Genomic DNA, 19147 nt, shown 5'->3' on the forward strand with positions numbered 1-19147 from the left:
AAGCAGCCACGAAAATCTTTGAATCTGTTGATCTGAGTAGCCTCTTTGGACAAATGCGTATGGCTTATGTCTTTTTAATCCTATCCTATACAGTATATGCTCTCATTGCTAACTTTAAAGCTCCTGGAGGGAGATTTTTGCTTTCTAAGAAACAGACAATTATACTACTGATGCCTCTTTATGACCTGATAAAGCATTCAAGACGCTCAGCATACATATTAACTATTTCCTTCTTCTAATGCCTGAAACCATCTGCCTCCTACAGAAACAGCTCTTTGGATCACAGATCAAGGATCTTGGTTTGGATCATTTTTCAAAAAATGATAATGATAAAAAAGGAAACATTTATACATATTTTCCTTACTGAGCCAAGACTCTCTCTGTGAATTTAAAGGCACAACAAATCACAACGCATCTCCATGCATCTCAACAACATGGCTTTCAACCAACATTATTCAACAAAAGCTTTACAAAGCCTCATTAAAGTTACAGTACTTTGATAAGGAATATTTAAATATTGTTTTATGTCAAATTATAATACAAAAACTACACTTCACAAAACAGGTGAATCACTGGACTCATATCAGGAATCACCTCAACTTCCAGTTTGTATGTGTTTGTGAGTCAAGCTCCTGCTGTGTACACTGGCTGGTCATGTAAAGTGTTCCTGTATCTACATTACTGTCTCAATGAATCAACCTCTCTCTCATTCCTGCTGAAGAGCTATGCTGCGCTGTCTTGTTGTGTTTGGTGTTGATTAGAGTCGAATAAAGATGACAACTGTTGGAAGATATATGGTAGCCCGCTTATTACCCACAGAATGGGGTTACAATATCTTTAGTAGCCCGACTGCAGCAGTAATAGCTCTCCACCATATTCCTTCTTGTCATATGCAATGCAATGGGAAATTGATTCCACTAATGCTGGCTGTTTTTTAACAGGTGTTTGAGGGCTCTAGCGGTCTTGTGCATCTCGTGGTGAGACATATTTCTCCCACTCAGCTGCATGCGTGTGTTTAAAGATGTTGAAATAAAATTGCTGTGCTGCTGCCTTTAGCTGCAACAGCCTTTGAACAAACTTTGCAGAGGAATGTGGTTTGTTCTATGTCTGACATTGCAAAACCAAAACCCAGTTTCAGTTAGTTCCAGACTAACGGAACAATTCAGTAACGCTAGCAGCCTTGTTGTTGTTGTTGTTGTTGTTGTTGTTGTTGTTGTTGTTGTTGTTGTTGTTGTTGTTGTTGTTGTTGTTGTTGTTGTTGTTGTTGTTGTTGTTGTTGTTGTTGTTGTTGTTGTTGTTGTTGTTGTTGTTGTTGTTGTTGTGTCTCTTTAGAAAGGAAACAATAGGGGGGGTGAACTTCTGGAGCCCAAGGGGAGTAACAGAGGAAGTTAAAGAGAAAATCTGAATTTTCTGTTTTTGAAATGGTCCTTAACCACAAATACTAGCTGTGTTGTTGTTTTGTGTATTTCTGTAGGATGCAAACAAGAGGGGAGGGAGTCAGCACTGGGAGCAGCAAAGGAAGGTAAAAAAGAAAATCTGGATCAATTAAATTGATTTATCGCCCAGCCCTACGAAAATGCTTATACTTCGCCATGAAAAATGTCAGCAAAGACTTGTCCATACTGCTAAAAAATCTGACAAGTATAGTCTACCTTTTTGCTAATGAGATGGGTTTCTTTTTGTGGGTCATATACAGGCAACAGTATAAAAGTGACCCAGTTTCATAACCAGTAAAGGCATTTAAATAAAGATCATACTTTGCTGATGACATCTTCACTAAACCAGTCTATAATCACAGAATGATGCCATCTCATCCAGTGTGTGTCAGTGGGTCAGTAAGCAGATTTCTGCTGAACTTGGAAGAGATTGGTAGTAAACAATGAGTCTGCTCGTCCAGGACCATACTTAGTGTGGGCCTCTAATCTGCTTAAAAGCCATGTGGATTTACAGCTCCAGGGCTGGGAGTCATCACAGCTCAGGCCCACATGTTTCAGCTTTAATTTGAATTCATCCTGAGTGACTGAGTGATTGAAAATTATCTAACTTGTTCCCAGACATTCAAGCTGGACTGAGCTCAACTGCTTTTTATCCACTATGTTCATGTGGTGGTTTTCATGTCAGGGATGATGGGGATGCTTGGAATATTATGAGATCTCAAATTCCATTTTTTTTTTCTCTCAACGTACAAATAATAAAGTTATCTTGCTTCAAACTGGTTAGTAAATGGCAGTAAATATGGGTAGTTCCATTGAAGGGCTTATGTTTTATACGAAAATGTACTGTTTTGTAATTAATCATGATGGCACACAAGTGATAACACTAAACCTCTAAAAGATGGCAGCTCCATTAAAATGACAAGGCCTGAATGAACAGGAGATACATTACAGTAAAAAAAAAAAAACACACACACACAGTCGATACTGCTATATACCTTAATTTTCCTGTCACGATAATTGCATGATGTATGGAATGATATATGGACATGGACTTGATCATTTTTGCTGACCTTGCTGTTTCATTTCATGCTTGCATACATATTTGTAACCCACAAGTGTCAGCATGTTTAAGGTAATTTGATGCAAACTTGGTGCTTAAGGCTTATAGGTGTTTTTCCCTGACAACAGACAGGACAGAAAGTTTGTAAGAAAAAGTCCAAATTGGTCTGTTTTAAAAGGCATACATCAAGGCTCTGGGTTGGGAGCATTATATATTGCCACTGTCTGTATGTACCAAGAGCTGGTTGTTATATAGAAGATTGTTACATGGGTGTTTTAGGTTGTTGATCGGTCATTGCATAACATTTCATAACAATGGTCTACTATTTCTGGATAGCAGACCATTACTATGAATATGCTTCATATGTATGCTGCCCTAATCACAGATTTGAATGGACTAACTGTAATGATAACAATACACTTCTAAATAGTGGTGTAATGTACAGTGAATAGGAGGAATTCCTCTACTTTGTTTTTTAATTTAAGTTATTCGAAGTCTGTTGACATTACCTTTTCAATTCACCAGTCTTCAAACACTGTCATACCTGATACTATGTTCTACCTATTATTTACCTCCAATCTGTCCATCCCAATTTATTTCAAAAGTCTGTACTTTATACCAGTGGTCTACTGTAAAAGAATAACAGAACAGCAGTCCTTAAAACACAGCAATTGAATAGTAAACAACACCATGTCATAAAAAGACCATAAAATGGTTTTAAAATTTGTGTATCGCAACCATAGCTGAGGCAGTAGTTCATCCAATAAAGTAGCTATGACGGCAGGGTCATACTACCGATAAACATAGTTGTTTGAAAAATAAACACCTCAAAGTTATCCTTTGAATCTGTACAATTTCTCATACTACATCTAGTACTGCAGCCCTGCACCTCTGACATTTTGAGGCATCCTGAAAGAAAAACTCTTCCACTGCCATGGTCTATAGGTAGCCACAGGCTGAGAGAAATTGCTGAGTAGATTAAATATGCACTTAGAGACAGTCTGGCCTGCCCAACAAAAGCAAAGGTGAAATGGAGTGGAATTGCTTTTAGGGGGAAGCACTGCTTTAATATTCAGTTGTATCAAAAAACATTCTGGGTCTGAGTTCCCTGGTCGAGTTATTCACAGCAGCACGTTGAAAACACATAATGAAGGGCTGAGAGTGTCCTGGTATGTTGTCCGAGCATGAACCATCAAACATCAAACCACAGGCTGAAAGCGTTTCTGTTTGGGAGCTCTTTAAAGGGGACTGGACAGCCCACTGCACCGCTTTGGACTGGAGATGAAAATGTCAGAACTCTTCATCTGCCATGTCAAAAGACTTCACACTGCCTCTGCAGGCTATTATTCAGATTCCACTGAGCAAGATTAAAGCCTCTGGAACTTTGGATGACTCATAGCCCCTCCAAAAGCCTTCGTAAAACTTTGCAGATTTGGCAAAATATCAACCAAAAACCCATGTCCCTGTGCCCGGAGGCTTCCCCTCTCACCTCTGCTCTGTCCCAAGCCTAAATGGGGACGAGACGATAATGACCCGACTGGCAGCTACTCAGCTCTCCCACTGTAGCATCATGAGTGAAAATGAAATTGATTTGGAAATCCTGCGTCGGCCCAGGCTGGAACAGAGGGGATTATTGTGCTGATTGTCCTAATACTGTGTCCCTGCCCTCCCCTCCCTCTAACTCTAATTCTACCCGTCACACTCTCCTCTCTTCATACTGTCTGTCTCTCTTTCATGGCGAGGGCACTTTGGCCATCATTCTTCCCTTTCACAGCCCTTTTTTTCTTTACCATCTTGCTATCTTTCGTCTTCCCTCCCCCGTCTGACTCCCAGTTCACTCTGAATCTCGGCAACAGAGCTGAACAATCCAATGCTGGCAGAAAGAAAGAAAAAAAAGAGAAAGGTAAAAGAGAAGTTGAAAAGATAGAGGAACTTAAAGATGCCCCTAGGGAGGCTCCAGACTTTAGAAAAAAAGCAGTAGATGAGCACTCAAGAGAAATATTGAGCCCCCTCAGGGCTGGACATCCCAAATTATGTTGCTCTGTTACCCTCTGCCCGGATATCCAAAATTGATCTGTTTCTTTATTCTTTTTTCCATCCTTTCCTCTGTCCATTTGGAGCACTGCCTGTGCTAAACTGACAACAGTACTGCCTTATTTAAGCTTTGTACGGTTAGTAAAAAAAGGAAATAACCTGAGTTTGTGCCAGCTGTTTGCATGGATTCACATAGACTAGACTGTCTTTTATTTCTATCAAATCAAACAATCTCAGGTGAAAAGTGGCTCAGCACAATGTGATTAACAAGCAAAAACCTTTATTTGTACTCTAGATCACTGTCATTCAGCAATATAAGGCTTACTTTACCAACCATAAATGCCAGCCTTTTAAAGCAAAATGTTGAATGAGTTTGCAGAGGCTTCTATTTCATTTAATTACTTTTTTTTGGTTTGTTCTTTTTCTGTAAATACAAAGTTTTTCAAATGATTAAGTTGTGTAATATTTCCCCAAGGCAACTGTTCGGTAGAAATTCTAATCTTGGGGATTTTCCACTGAATGAATGTCTTTTGACTCACTGACTTTTCCCAAATCCAATTGACTGGGTAAAAAAAATACAGTACAAGCACTTACATTGACAATATTCTGTGGCATAACAAACTGGGCTCCCCTGAGAGTGGTGTACTGTTTCTACTGAGCTGCAAGTACACGGTTACTGTGGTTGGAAAAACAAAGAACAGATTTATCACTACTGGCGATCAAACGTAAAAACACTGCATATCCAAAGACCGTCAAACAAACCACAGAGCTACAGCTGCCTGTGTCGTGGGATGTTCACACATACTGGTTACCTTCACAACTTGATCTTGTCACCCCCACTCTCACAACATGAAGGTCAAATGTTTTACCTGGAAAAACATCTAGGACATTGTGGAGACATTGGTAGTGTAATATACTCAAATCACAATGCATTACAGCTCACAATGCTGCGTTCACAACACATTCTTCACAATTTTGTACTTCACTCATTGTACATCACATTTTAAAGAGAGAGAGAGAGAGAGAGAGAGAGAGAGAGAGAGAGAGAGAGAGAGACAGAGAGAGAGAGTGCGAGGGGGGGGGGGTGAATGAAAAGTTGCTGTTTTCACCAGTATTACTGATTCATATTCTGTCTGAGAACATTTGAAAATAATAAGTCCATAGAACCCTTTCAGTTTCCTGGACTATTTTGCAAACTACTACCCACTATGGTCGTCTGTGAGAGAAACAGCTAGCAGTTAGCAAACTGACAAGGAATGCTTACCTGAGTGACGTGGTGATGTGCAACACAGTGGAGCCTGACAACCTCTGATCTCTAAACAGTGGGCTGAATACCAATATTATAGACTAAGATAAGTGGGTGTACACAGCAAAACTACCCAACTCATGGGTTAGTGCTGTTGGAACAGGTTGGCAGTAGTCAAAAGTAAGGACAATGGAATAAGTTGGCTCATTTTGATTTGTCATTTTCTTGACGGTTCCATGGTGGGGCTAAAGTGGGGCTGTTAAAATATATTGTAGGGCTGTAGCAAAAACAAGTCCTACCCTACACGACTCTCAACATGTGAATGTGTGAAGAGCAGACAGAGAGATGGATCGCCCACTACTTTATGAATAGCGGTTGGTAATCTGGCAATAGATACAAGACTTAAGTGCTAAATTGCTAAATTGACTATGGCAGGCTGCACAGGTAGTGCATCTGTGTGGGGAACATTGGAGGAGCATCCTAATGTGCAAAATCTTCATCTGCTACTGCCCCCTCTGTAAACCTCTATTCAGCAACTGACATCATAAACGTAATGACATCAAAGAAGAGAAGTTGAAGGCAAAAAGCAATCCCATGTCCTTAGTTAAAAAAAAATACTTTGAAGCTTCTTTAAGTCTTTGCATTTTTTTCAAATAGATTATTTGTTTGAGTGAAGACTATTCCAATAAAAAATGACAGTTTCATCTTTGTGTTTTTGTGTGATCATGTGTTAAATGAACATTTATTTCAATATTTTATTGAAACCTCTTGTATTGCATAAATGTATACATACATTATGAAAAACATTTAGTTCATATACCGTAGGATTTTTAACAGATGCATTCTGGAATAAAAAATCAGTGTTCCTCACATTAGTATAGCGTGGGAGTGACTTCAGCTTACATCAAACATCTGGAACGTCTTTGTATCATATGTAAAAATATAGGGGGCTGTTCATTAGAGTATGGCTGACACACTTGAAAATGCATCAGCCATCAGAGTTCAATAGTTGAGGCTTTTCTAACGCTAATAAAAATAGCTATTCATTATTTTAAGGCACTGTGAACTATTTTAGAATTTTAATTAGACAAACATCATGTCATTTGTAGAGTTTGAGCCTTTGGCACATTCCACGTATATAATATCGGGCTGACTCAAATTAAAGGCAGAGTTCTGAGCTTAGTTTTTACAAAGATTCTCTGGGGCGATGCACGAGTACAGAATCATCTTTGCAGCACAGATAATTGACCCAAAGGAGAGCAATTACAAAGACTGTGCCATCATTGCTGCAACAAGCAATGTCAATTATCATGGCTTTGCCTGCCATTGCAACCTTCCCCTTAAGGCCACAGTATAGTGAAAGAATCAGAAAAAGCAATTAAAAGTAGACTATTGTGAAAAGAAGAAAAAATAGCTTGAAGAAACGTGAAGTAACTTTTCTTATTTGTATTCTCAGATTTGTATTTTGGGAATGAGAAGAGTTTGATTTCACTTGTCGGCATCATCATTATAAAAGCATGCTCAGTCACCATAAAAGGGGGCTCTGAATTGTGGGGTGTTTTCCATTGACCTAAATCTTATAGGGCTGTAACACGGCTGCTGGGACACAGACCTAGATTTAATATACTGGGACTTATGGTCCAGCTTTCAAAAAGGCTCATCCTGCTTCAAGCAGACACAGGTTTTCAAAAAAGTCCCCTTTAACAGCAAGATGACAGCTTGGAGACAAATGTAAGAGCCAAATAGGTGTTAATCTTTTACTCCACACTGAGCGACCAGATCATTAAAATGGAAGAGAAGTAGAGATACAGCCTGCTTACATGGAAACTTCTGAGAAAAGCATGTTACACAAGAGCAGCTAAGAAACTGCATTACAAACCCTGAAAGTGATAGTGATGTGGTTGGTAGAGTTAATCCTGCAGCCCACATCATGACCTTTTAAATGACAGAAACGTTAAACAGCCCGGCACAGTGGCTGTGTTCAGAAGAATAATCCCAGTGAGATTAACTCCTTGGTGATCGGTTTAGGCAGAAGGGTTCAAAGGTTAAAGGTGGCTAAATCTTGACGCAGAGGAAAACAGGCTATACTATTCATGTACGACAGAAAACAAGCGAGTGGAAGAGGATGTAGATTCACTGTTGAGCAGCTCCCTTTAGGTACCAACAGTTAGAAGAGATATAAGTCAATATTTGATTTATGCTCACTTTTGTGAGTCTGAGGAAAAATAGGATTCTATGAACGAGCAGTTTTCTCAAAATAATAACTGGCTATGATGTGTGTTTGTTTGTCACAGCAATGTTTTGAAATAAACATATGAATTAATTATTAAATTTAAACATTGCTTTTAATACATTTTCATATCTATGGAATGTTTTATGTGACCTGACTGCAACTGCCCCCATAGCTTCTGGAGCTCTCTGATCTTAACAGGGACATATGTCACGTTTTTGCAGCTGAACTTAAACACTCTCTACAAACTAATACATGTATGAGAAATATGCCTGTCTGTGTGTCAGCCCTATGATGCTCTGAGTATGTGAGCGACGGAGGAACACAGGCTTCAGAGTTTGTTTAGCTAAACAACTACAACCAAAATACCTGACTGATTTATCGTTGGACTAAGAGGGGTGATCATCACTGCCTGTGGCGCCTTCACATAGATTCACACGAGAAAGTTTTCCCAGTTTTCAATTAGACTTTTGTTGAATACTGTTTGGGAATTATTATTATTTTTGTATTGAGATGGCCATGGCCACCCCTGGAATCTGATTGGCCACCCCAGTGGCCACCCTGAATTTTTAGACCTTGATTAGCTATTTGCCTTGCCTGAGGCAGCACTTGTATTGAAATCAACTAATTGTGTTGTGTTTCCACAGGCTGATAGTCGCTGTTTTGCATTTCAAAATGGAATATTTTCTTTTGTTGGTACTTTAAATTGTGACTTTACACAAACATCTATATTTTGAGTGCTAACAAAATTAAGTCCAGCAGATTTAAATGTTGCTACCCCAGTCAAAAAAGTCTGGCACCACCACTGATGCCAAACAGTGATTTTTGTGATTCCGTTACACCCCTAATGGGAACACTGTAACTGACAAAACATACATAACTTTTAGCTTAGAGAAATCATCTACAGAAAATAACAGACAGCCATGTCTAGTCGTTGTACCAATACAATAGTATTGTGCTGTATCTCCGTCCTTTGAGTTTGTTGTATTATTCGTACCATGAGGAACTTGGAAGAAGGAACACAGTGTACAGTTGTCCAACAAATGATGTAAATTATAGTGAGTATATGTGATTCCAAATATATCACAAATATTTAAAAAGTAGTATGGATCCCATTTCATCATTTAGCATTGCTTTGGTTTAATTCCTTTTACTATTTAATCAACAAAAACTGATTAATTATAAATCTGATGTTTTGTTTTGTATGAATAAACAGTTGCTTGGGATACTGAGTATCTGAAAACACCCCAAGAAACAGTATCACAGTAAATTGAATTGTTGATGTATACATTGTTGGTATCATTAATTTACAGAGTTTAAAGGCTTAAATATTCTCATGACATGAATGTATCTATTGTCATTACAAGTTTAGAGGGATAGCTGTTTATTCTTAGTGTTGTTGTATGAGATACTTGTATTACCCCCAGCTGAATCCTGCAGCTTGATGATCTGCAAAATTCAAGCGATTCGAGCAGAGTGCAAACAGTGCCAAACAAATTTGCTTTCTTGTATCACAGTACAGCTTTTCTAAATGTATTGTACACTTCTAACAAAATTGGTGTTTCGGTCAAACTTTAAAATTTTTTGCTAAATGACATGGTAAAATGGACCCGTCTGTAGTGATTGACAGCCAAGCTTCCGTGCCAGTCCTCGTCTCAGCTGACCATCACCTGTAGACGATATACTTACTTTTGACAAGTATCCCATGCAGCACCACTTCAGGAACTATACCTTCAAATATATATATATGTATGTCTATGACAGAGGCTTTCACTGTTTGCCTCAGTAGTACTGCAAATCTGAGAGTTTGAAGCATGAATGAACAGAAAAGATTTAGTTTGGTTATTTATTCAGCGTGACACATTTCGGGGCCCTCTGGTAAAAATAAATTTCCTTTCTCATTTCAGTAGCGAGGTCTGGCCGCTGTGTGTTCTGTCACAGCGGTTGTTCAGCCACATACTGTTTTCTCCACTCCAGCATCCCTCCTCTTGTGCCATGAATGTCACGACTGCAGCCACAGGCTCAACGAAAGGAGCGCCGGCCTTATTACGCCCCGGGGTCACCAATATCCCCTCAGCCTTCACAAAAACCAAGCTTATGGAATCAGATACACTGTGTAGCTCGACAAATTACTAGCCAACGGCCTCCCACCCCTGCTTGAAGTTCTCGCATTTGTGCCCCCATGTTCTCTACCCCTTTCCCCTCCTCCCACTTCCAATTTGTCAGGTGAAAACTGGGTGTGAAAAATGGTTGTGTTTTTCAATGGAGCCATGGGGGTCCGGGTTGCAGTTTATCGCTGCGTGACGGACAATAAATAAGACTGATCACTTATGCCAACAAGATACACGGCAAACATCAAACTAATGATGACACTCCGCTGAGTGATTACTACAGATAATTATTCTAGGATCATTTATTTGGCATAATGTTCAAAAAATGGACTCAGGATGCAACTGCTTTCTACGAAAGGAAGCTCTAATTTTGTCCTGGCTGAGTTTAGAGCCTGTTGTTATATTTACACCTGAACACAGTAACGATTCACTCAATTGGATTTGGAAGGTGAGGCAAATAGACATGACCTTTGTAGAGTTGAACCGTCTCGATGCCAAGTGACAGAATTAAACCAGCTAGTGTACTTGAATGGACGGCACCTGCAGGAATCCATTAAAGGGATTTGCTCTGTTAACGTGTGTGTGGGCAGTTGAGCATGTGAAGAACCGTGGTTCTGTCTGTCTGCTTTTGGGCTCTTTGACAGCTTGTGTTAAAAGGTCTATCCCCTAATTGCATTCCACATTCCCACACTCATTAGGCAAGACTGGGTGCTGGGATTGTAAATACAGCATGAGAACTGGAGAAGATAGAATGAGGGAGAAAGAAAGAAAAAAAGAAAGAAAGAAAGAAAAAATCAATGTGATTGAGTGTTCTGTGCACAGTCTGCTATACCCCGGACTTCCTTACATGTTGAGAGGGGAGGGGGAGGGAAAGGGGAACTAGGGGGGATGTAAAGCGCCTTGTTTACAATAACAAGCACATCTAAATCCCTTTGCATTTCAAGCCTGCCACTAACACATGGCCAGGATCACGTGGTACCTGGCCAGCAGTATCACAATACCACTGAGCTGACAGCTTGCTTTGTCTAGGAGGTGATTAAGTGGGATGCGGGGCTTTTATGGACACCAAAACTGACTCCATGCAACAGACAAAGCTTTGCGTTCACGTGGCTGCAAACAGGAATGTACAGCTGCGGAGTTGAATAAATGAACGCCTTATCAAACTGATGGTCCTCGTAAAACGTAAACAAGACAGCAGAGTCCTCTGTCTCATCGCATCCTCCTCAATAAGCCTGGAATGCCCGTTATTCCCACACTCTGCCTCTCCGGACGGCGTGACGCACTTCGCCGTATCAAGACAAGAGGTTCATGAATTAAGGACAAACAGAAGCCCCGGTGACCAGTGTCGGTTGATCTGCGCGTCGTGTCAGCGGAGGCTTATAAGCGTTCTGCTCCAGCCACGTAAATCCATCAGTAGAAGGATGACACATCACTGCAAAACTACGCGTAATACCAAACAGGAATGGGGCAAAGGGGATTACGGAGCACTTTTGAGCCATCCGGGTCCAAACAATGACATTAAAATACGCTATAAATATCACGGGGATTTCAGTAAGGCTCGTAGAGATAAAAGTTGGCAAGCAAGTCAACTCTCATCCCACACACTTCTCATCGTTGTTTACTTTTTGTAAATGTAGTAATAATTCATGTGCAAATAAATCGAGACAATGTAAGCAAGAATGAACAGAAAAGGTTCTTCCTCAGCAAATCAGAACACTCTTAAAATGACCACCTCCTGCACTGCGATCGGTTGCATGCAGCTGCCCGCTCGCGCGGAGGATGCTGCCTTGCATCCGCGAGGAGAGGAAAGTTGGAAGCTGACTCTTACCTTATAATCGCTGTGTCGCCCTGGCGGATGGTGATGTTGTCGGTTGCCCGCTGCATATCCACACTCCGGACGGGGAATCCTGTGGGGATAAGACACAGCAGTCTGAAAAAAGAAGCCTGCAATTGCCTCCAACACGATTTGCGTCCGACTTGCATTTTAAAGCACAGCAGAAGCGCGCTTTTGGGCAGAAATAATTCCAAGGGATAAAAAAGCGCGCAGTAGGGAGTAGTTGTCCAGACTTTGCGGGAACGTGAGATGCCTTATGGCCCAGAGTAGTCCCGAAAGGTATGGGTCTCCGAAAAGACTCTTAAGGTACGGAATCCTCGCTCTATAATCCACTGATGCGTAATACTCTCCGCGTAACGGGACGGCACAGCCAGCAGCGGCGATGGAGAGAGGCAGGCTTCTGTTCAGAGTCTGGGAAAATCACCCCCCACCATCTCTCTCTCTCTCTCTCTCTCTCTCTCTCTCTCTCTCTCTCTCTCTCTCTCTCTCTCCCTCCCTCTCCCTCCCTCTCTCTCTCCTCCCCCTCTGTCTCTCTCTCTCCCTCGTTCCCTCTCTCTCTCTGTCTCTCTCTCTCTCCCTCGTTTCCTCTCTCTCTCTGCCCCCCACCTCCTCTCTCTCTCTCAGATTATCCAGCCGTCTGGCTGTGATGCTTCCCTTATTGGTTGTCAGGACAACAGCACCACCTGAGGTCCCTTTTTGTGAGACACAGCTGAGAGAGGACTGAAGGATAGGGAGCGTAAGAAGTAGAATAAAGGGGAAAGATGCGGCCCATGGGGGCAATGATGCCAGAAAACCAGCATCCTGACAGTAGCACAGGTGATAATCTATACACAACTTTGTGGTCTTATACCTCCCTGGAGGTGAAGCCGCCAGACAGACACTTCCTCAGTGGGGAGCACTACAGTAGGAAGTTATCATTAGTCTTCACACAAATCATATGCACACAAGTATCTTGTTTTCTACAACAGTGGCTCCAAAGCATTTTGCTGAGGCAATTTGCATTGCACCTTGAGTCTTGCAGTGGCTAAGTCTATTTGCTAGTTATGATTTGACGTGATAAATTCAGTAACCTCAGAGTGTTGTTCGGTAGCCTGCAGAAAAACTTGGTCTTGCAGCTGGACAATATTAGGGAGTAATTAGCACAAGAAAAGGTTTCCTTCTATGATTTTCATTCTAGTAACCTTCAGTGAAAGGATGACACTTTTGCAGACAATGTTTAGGAATATACTACTCTAATCTTGTCTGATAATGTTTGCATGTCTGCTTTAGCTGGATGTACTAAGATGAAAAAAGATAGGAAAAACAGATCAAAGAGCACATACAGCATTGGCCATGAACATGGCAATAAAGTTATGAATAGCTTAAATTAACTTGTGTCTAGACTGCCACAAGGCTGTAGCTCTTGATGTAATTACATCAATTTTCAACCAAGCAAAAGGACTCAAGGTGCCAAGGCTTTAGAGCAGGGATGCAGGGTAAACCTTCAGCCGATAATGGGAATATTTTATGTATCATTTGGATGACACAATTTTATTTGTCAAAAACAACTAATAACAGTTGCTTAATTTATTTCTTATCATCAAACCTAAACATTCTGACACTCTAGTTGGGATTATGAGATGCACTATTACATGCAGAGAAGACAAACAAGTGCAGTGCAACAAACTGACAAGAAAGTGGAAATGGCATCACCGTTGTGAATGTTTTCAGGAGGAGAATACGACTGCATTTGCTAAACATGTGCTGCAAATAATCTCAGAGGAGGGAAGAAGTCTGCAAGTTTTGACATGGAAAATATTTGAAGTCACCTGAAAAGTTGTGGTTGCAATGAAGATGCATTGAAGTTAGAATTTTTGATGCAGCAATAGTATAAGCTGATTCAAAAAGGATTTCAAAAAATACAGAATATTTACCAGAAACAACCCAAAAGCTAAAGCACCCAATACAAAAATATCACTTAACTTACAGCACTTGATGACCTGCCTTTTTCTGTTGATTTCACAAGCTAATGGCATATTTGGAACAGTGTGCCAAGTCTGCTACTCTGCAGACGTAGCCCTACCTGTACTGTATGAAGTACAAAAACACTCTGATCCACTACAACACCACTGACATAAGTTGTATCACACACATATGGACTTTTGATGTAAGTCCAGTGAGTATGCTTAGTTTGAAGGCCCAGTGGCTAGATGAAGACTTAAACATGAAAAAGACATTAGTGCAAGCACAGGACTGCTTCAGTTTGCAGCAAAAAAAAACAAAACAAAAAGGACAAGTGAGGAGCCAGAACTATTCTTTGTGCTGTTATTTTGTCTAGAATAGTTGAGTATATTATATCATTACATGTGCATCTTTGCCCACTAAATCCTAGCTTCTCTTATCCTCAGGTGTACATAAACGCCACATTTTAAACCTCAAAAACATTTAGAATATATTGGTAATCCCATCAGTTTTGGTCATCAGGAGCCGGTTGCTACACGTATCCACATCATGCATCCCTTCTCAAAAGGTGTGCGCCTACCAACTGTGCAGAAATGTGAAAGCAGAATGAGCTTCTAATTTCTCATCTTGCCAATGAGGCATGCGCTTAATAGGCCATGATCTGGTGCTCACTCGGCAATGTGCTTAATGAACTGTGGAGTAACAGTTTAGACAGAGCATCTAGCATTTTATTGTAATCAGAAACGGCTTTAATATTGAAGTGGATCTTTGTTATTTGTGAGTTTTTTCTCTTGTTGCTTCCCTTGGATGTTCGGTTAATAATTTAGAATCAGGCACAAAACACCGTCAATCAAAGTGTTCAAAATTGGTGCATATAGAGTCAAGTTAAGAGCATGCTAACAGCAGATATGTTGATGTGGAATGATTGTATATTATGTTACAATTGCAGAAACATGCGTGATCACTCCTGCTTATCTTGAAACATAATGCAATTATTCTGGTGCACATACAATGCAGAGTAATCCTGTTCTGAGCTCCAACGGCCTGATTGAACCAGTGCTTGGCTCTGTGGTTAAGCTGCATTCCCAGCATCAGCAGATTCTAAGCACCAGATCAGACGCAAACCCCAGTTTTTACAGACGGCCCCCAAACAGCAGCTGTAGCCTGCTGTGACATGTAAGCTTTACAGCTAGATTAGAGAGGGAATGGAAGTGCAGATGAACGCATGGCTGAGGAGGAATTACAGGGAGGTAATTGATATCGGGGAGTGAATGGAGGTGCTAATGTTGGTGTGTATTTAAGGAGCGCTAAAATGTTTTCAGCGAGGGATGCTTGCAGAGCTGCTCCCTACTTGGCCCTTAATAATCAGTGCCATTTCCTCAAAGCTTTGGAGGTTTTAGCTATCTTGGAGATTGCACAGTTTATGAAAGAGCATATGCATTAAGACCACTTAAAAAGGGACTACTGGGCTCCAAAGAGGAGAGGAGATGGGCTCCTTTGCATACAGATTTGCACAGGAGTGACTCCCGCGTGGCTTTTAGATGTATTTTTGGTTGGAAATTCTCAGAAGTCTGTAAGTGGTTTGAGGGATGGGGTGTGTGTGTGTGTGTGTGTGTGTGTATCTGTGAATACCTTCCAAGCAAATGCTCCATCATGTTGTTGTATTTTTAAAATGACCATAAATAGAAATCCACACTTAGTCAGTGTAGAATGATAGTCCTCTGTAGGAAAGGTAAGCGTGTATGTGTGTGCACATGTATAATATGTGAAAATCTCCCTTCAGAGAGATGGAGGAGGGGAGGTCAGGAGCACAGCAGCTTTATCCAGTTCTTAACAAAAGACCAGTGATCCCTCATTCTACCCCACAGTGGAGAACACACACACTGACACACACACATGGGTGCTGGAAGACAGAGGGGTTATTATCATGCTAGTGGGATGCTGTCAGTTAGGCGGTGGTGTTTGGACAGCAGTACTGGCCGTACATTATGCTGCAGTGAACACAATGGACACTCTACATAATTCCTTCCTTACTGAATATGGTTAACTGTGAAAAGCACATTTCTGTCTTTGAATCACCTCTTGTTGTGGCTATTTGATCCAGAAATGATGATGAACTATATGCATATGAGCCAATACAAACTCTGAGGACATTATACAAAGTACAGTGATGGTGAAAACACAACTTTCGTATTCTAGTAGTGTGTATGCTAAGTTCTGTTCTGCCACATGTGATAACAAATGATGAAATAACAAGGGTTTAAAGATATAAACATCATCAAGGGCGAAGCAGAGAATTATTTATTATTCAACTCGTCACAGTTGAAGTTAAAAAGGTGATAGGAAGGAACGTTGCAGGAAGCGGTTTTATTAAAACACACCAGAGACTAATTTAATTCAACAAGAAATCATGTCTGTGCTTCCTCACTGAGGTGAGGCGATCACACTGCATTGTAAATTTAGCTGATGCTGGGATGCGTACAAGCTTGATTCAAAGCAGCAAATGTTCCTGATATCCATCAGGAATGCATGACTTGGTCTTGTATAATTTCTTAACACAAGGTCTGTATCAAAGGGCAGGGATTATGGAGTGATTTTATTATTGTACATTAAGAGGTGACCTGACTTTGTCCCCGTCTCATTAGTCACAATGATTGTGGCAGCCTGACTGATCGAAGGGGAAGGACTCAGAGAGGCAGCAGGAAACGTAGATGTATGACTCGGATGTGTAGAAAGAACATTCACTCCAAAAACAAATTAACAACTACTGTTCCCATCATGGCAACTCTTACAAACATTTATATTAATTACGAGTATGGGGATGAAAATGTAGGATGTTTCTAAGGTCCTTTGACTGACAAGGGTGCTAAAAAAATTGCAGCGGTAAGGTGGTGGATCACGATTTTTATTTTCCTCATGGAGTCGAAAATCCCAACTAGTGAATGAGACTTCAATCTGTGACATGTAAATTAAATTGCACCTCATCTGTTGAATCCACAGGCTGTAAAGTCATGGATTTGAACTGAGTAATGTCACTCACTGGTTTATTGGGAGAGCCGTTAAGAATCCCAAAGGTGTTGGTCACCATTAATTTAAACAGAGAAAAAAAAATCTAATTTGAGTAGGCTCTGTGAGTCAGCAATGTCAAATTGGAGTTTGCTGAGTGTGGCTAAAGTCAGCAGAGATAGCACCACGTCTCCACTCCTTGTGTTAGCATGACATCAGTAAAGCTTTCTTTCTGGAGTTTTGTTCAGCATCGTTGATACAGTATATCATGCGAGAGTGACAATGGCTGCAGATCATTCTCCAACACCTTACTGTGACCATGACTTCATTTTACTCAGATTCATCATCTCTGTCTCAGTCCTATTATTGTCTGTTTTTTGTAGCAGTTTGATAATACAGGCCCTCTCTCTGTAGGTTATTAGCTAAATTTCTCATGTCAAGGCTGTCTCAGTGGGGCTATAAAGCCATCTTTTACGGGCACTTTGCACAGTACAGTTTGTTTATTACAAGTGTTAGAGTTACTCTGTGAAAACGGTCACATTACATCGACTGCGGCTCTGAGGGAGCTTTTTGAAGTTTGTGAAAACAATCCCGATGCCGTGGTGATATCTCAGGGTTATCTTTGTTTGTTCTTAGCAGCAACCAATTTGCAACAGGCAGCTTGTGTTACAAACTAGGTGCTTGGAATTCAAAAGACAGGGGCTGCTACAAAGAAAGAAGTGGAGGGACTCGTACTATCAGACTTTAAATGTAAAGGGAAAAATATCAAATATTCTTGTGTCAAGACATTTTTTTTGCAACATGTAGTTCATTATGAGAAGCTCTTCTGTTTTTACGCAGTAAAGTCAGTTTATTTGTCATGGCTACAATAACTCAGCCTGTGAAGACTGTTGGAACATCTGCTGTGGCTCTGCACAGTAAAGGAGGTTTTCAAGCTTGTGAAAATAACCCTGATGTCATGGTGATGTCTCAGGGTTATCTTTGTTTGGTCTTGGAGACAACCAATTTAAAACAGGCAGCTTGTGTTTCAAACTAGGCGCTTGGAATTTCAACGACACAAGCGTTTCAAAGAAGCACAGGTCTAAGGACAGACATTTTTAAGTTGCATTATGGGAAGCGCATGAAAGTTCTCAGAGCTTTCCCTGTTTGAGCACTATTAAAGATATTCAGGAAACTAAAACTCAGAATAACTACAGAGCACTGCTGGGAGGTAGAACATCTCTGCAATCATAGAGAGAATAAATTGCTGTTATATTTCTCACAGCAAGTCTAGATTTAGTCTACACCCACATTACCAGCATGCACTGCATGCTTGGACTTCCCATTGGCATGTGTGACTGGCTGTTGGCATGAGCTCCATACCACATATCCCTTTTCATATCAAGTATTTATGCTTGTTTGACAACCAAGTTCTGAATATGTGTTCAACAACTCTCAACAAACAGTGGCCACTCTGCGCAGTAAGGAGGAAACAGGAAGATGCTACTTGTTAGCAGCAACACTTGTCACTTTAAGCTGTCCGCACATAAATTGTATGTTTTTTCTGGCCGAGTAAAATCAAACATTAGGCTTCAGAAGGGCTTGTTTTTGCCATATTTTTTTGCCTTTTCTGTCCTCCTGTCACACACCCCTCCCCACATGACCCGTGCAGTGATGGAGGCATTAGCATATCAGAGAAAATTAGGTTGACTGTAAATGTGTCACATATGGCATGCCACAAAGGCTGTTGAACTGCTGTGGAATATCACGCTGAGTGCTAGTTGCAGGGAAATCAAAAAGTCTGTCCACTTAATAAAGTCCAAGGATGGAAGTCACATAAGGTGACAAAGAGAACATAATGTGGAATATGTCAATACACACTTCAACCATGCAGCCACACACAGACACACAAAGAACACAACATACTCAAGGTGCAATTGGAGACGCAGGTTTTGGACTGCAAGGAACAGGTCTGAACAACAATCTTAAAACTTTAGATGGTCAGTATAAATATACTGTTGCTTCATAACCAAATGTTTGCCTTCATTTTGCCACCCACACAAAGTTTTGCCAATGCAAATACACAGACTTTGGTTTCAAATATTGCACTAGGCCGGGGGTCAATGACAATCCTCAGAGGAGCAACAGGAAAGTGGAGCACAAACTTAGTGCTGCACAGTCAGGTTTTTAGCTGCCAGGCCACAGCAACAGCGGAATATCTGCTTTACATTCTTGCATTTCCTCCTTGTTGTCAACTGGTTCAGAATTTA

General features: G+C 40.8%; 1 protein-coding gene across 8 annotated transcripts in view; it reads right to left on the bottom strand.

Annotated features, from left to right (window-relative positions):
- The window catches only part of lsamp (limbic system associated membrane protein), an 899933-nt gene that overhangs the window by 231883 nt on the left and 648903 nt on the right, over positions 1 to 19147 (bottom strand). For all 8 annotated transcript variants that reach the window (XM_034701360.1, XM_034701352.1, XM_034701359.1 and 5 more), the window contains one exon: positions 11946 to 12024. In XM_034701360.1, the coding sequence (XP_034557251.1) occupies positions 11946 to 12001 (56 nt within the window). In that variant the 5' untranslated portion in view covers positions 12002 to 12024. The remainder of the gene's footprint in view (positions 1 to 11945; positions 12025 to 19147) is intronic.

This window comes from Notolabrus celidotus, chromosome 14 (assembly GCF_009762535.1).
Source record: "Notolabrus celidotus isolate fNotCel1 chromosome 14, fNotCel1.pri, whole genome shotgun sequence".
Lineage (NCBI taxonomy): Eukaryota > Metazoa > Chordata > Actinopteri > Labriformes > Labridae > Notolabrus > Notolabrus celidotus.